The 2,172-nt window shown below is 32.8% G+C and overlaps 1 protein-coding gene across 1 annotated transcript; it reads left to right on the top strand.

The window, feature by feature from the left end:
• The first annotated feature begins 796 nt into the window (after positions 1-796).
• Positions 797-1,735, top strand: LOC116863776 (olfactory receptor 6C6-like). The gene has a single exon (XM_032851128.1). The coding sequence runs from the start codon at positions 797-799 to the stop codon at positions 1,733-1,735; it is 939 nt and encodes a 312-aa protein (XP_032707019.1).
• Positions 1,736-2,172: the final 437 nt, after the last annotated feature.

Raw genomic sequence — 2,172 nt, 5'->3', positions numbered from 1 at the left:
GTATTCTAGATATGGTAAGTCACTTTAATTTGCAGTCAATATCTAGATCATAAATGAAAGCATTGCCACAAGTAAAAGTCAGGTAATATCCATTGATTTTTGAGCTGTCATTTACTTTTCTATTTTTATGTAGATGTAACAGTCAACACCTCATGATTAAATGCAACTGCTGAGAAGACTGATATATTTGAAATGAATGAAAAGTAATGATTAAGTGAAATGAGATAAAGGAACAATGGGGAAGTACTGCATCGGGACAAAATAATGGTATCTATCTGAATATTTCAATCATAGAAATAGTATGTAACTGTCATTACTTCCATATTTCACAAATTTTTAAGTGTTTTAATGAGCTAAGAGTTTTTGAAGAGCAAATTACATGATATTGGTATTAATTTTCCGGATGTTATGAGAAATTTTTCAATGATTTTTAAGCTATACATAGAAAATACACTTAAGGTCAAGCTTTTGTTCTATTTAGACACGAAAGAGAATTTACCTCATTCGGAAATAATCAGCTAAAATTTAAACGATCTTTCAAGTTCAAATAGGGAAAAAGAAAAAGTTTAGTAGTGTTCTTATCATAACTGTCACTTAAATGCAGCAATCAGTTAGATTGACCTAGGCTAATACAGTTTTAAGTATCATCTATCCTGTTAAATTGGATCAATTTTTTAAACTTCTTTACACTTCTGACTACGTTTTTTTTTTTTTCTGCCAGTAGCTTTTGTAAAAATCCTTTTTTCCAATTCTGAAGTTGTCTTCCTATCTCTATTTAATAGTACTCAGGTCTGAAATGAGGAATCAGTCAAGAGAGATCGAATTCATTCTCCTAGGATTGACTGATGACCCACAATTGCAAATTGTGATTTTTATATTTTTCTTTCTAAACTATGTGTTTAGTGTGGTGGGGAACTTAACCATCATCCTTCTTACATTGCTAGATCCCTGCCTCAAGACTCCCATGTATTTTTTCCTCCGAAATTTCTCCTTCTTGGAAGCTTCATTGACAACAGTCTGTATTCCCAGATACCTGATAAGCATCATGACCAAAAACAAAATAATTTCCTACAATAGTTGTGCATCTCAGTTATTCTTTTTCCTCTTATTAGAAATTACAGAATTTTACCTACTGGCTGCCATGTCTTTTGACCGGTATGTAGCAATCTGCAAACCTCTACATTACCCCATCATTATGAACAACAAAGTGTGTTACCAACTTCTATTCAGTTCATGGACAGTTGGCTTTCTGCTTTCGTTTCCACCATTGGCCTCAGGACTGAGACTGGATTTCTGTGCTTCCAGAGTAATTGATCATTTCATGTGTGACACTTCCCCTGTGCTGCAGCTTTCCTGCACTGACACTCATTTACTGGAATTACTTTCGTTCGTCTTATCTCTTATAAATCTCCTAGTCACGTTGCTGTTACTGGTTCTTTCTTACACATATATTATCAAGACCATTCTAAAAATCCCCTCTGCTCAGAAAAGAACAAAGGCTTTTTCTACTTGCTCTTCTCATATGATTGTAGTCTCCCTTACTTACGGTAGCTGTATCTTTAATTACATAAAGCCAACAGCAAAGGAAAGGGTAACTTTATCCAAAGGTGTAAGTGTTATTTATACCTCAGTTGCCCCTTTATTAAACCCTTTCATTTATACTCTCAGAAACCAGCAAGTGAAACAAGCCTTCAAGGACACACTCCAAAATATTTTCTCTTTTTTCAAAAAATGAAGAGGAAATTTAATTTTAAAACCTTGAAGAAGAAAGTAAATAAACATTTTGACTCATCTAATAAGTTTACTTATTCTGTCCTTCATTAGTTCACCTCATAATATTTTTTTACCTCACAACATTTTAACCAAACATTTCAACACAGTGCATCTTTTCCTTCCTACTTCCCTTTATGATTAGATGCATTCCTTTCTGTGTTATATTAGAGTATTATCTTGAGTTATCAATACAAATGTGAAATTTCTTTTATTCTACAAAACATGATACTGACTTCCTCAAAAAATGATTTTAAATAGATATTCATCATTAGAATTTTAAAGAATAATACAGACATCAATATAACAGTATACACTACTGGAACTCTAGGAAGTTCTTCAAATGTGACTCACCTGTTTCAACACGGAAAGAAAAAAAGGCAGGCTTCAAGTCATAAAAAG

This window comes from Lontra canadensis, unplaced genomic scaffold (assembly GCF_010015895.1).
Source record: "Lontra canadensis isolate GAN:19392208 unplaced genomic scaffold, GSC_riverotter_1.0 scaffold2987, whole genome shotgun sequence".
In the NCBI taxonomy this organism is placed as follows: Eukaryota; Metazoa; Chordata; class Mammalia; order Carnivora; family Mustelidae; genus Lontra; species Lontra canadensis.
This window is presented reverse-complemented; position numbering and strand designations above follow the sequence as displayed.

What these genes read in the sequence shown, in the direction of transcription:
- LOC116863776 (XM_032851128.1), top strand. Translation starts at nt 797, where the DNA reads ATGAGGAATCAGTCAAGAGAGATCGAATTCATTCTCCTAGGATTGACT.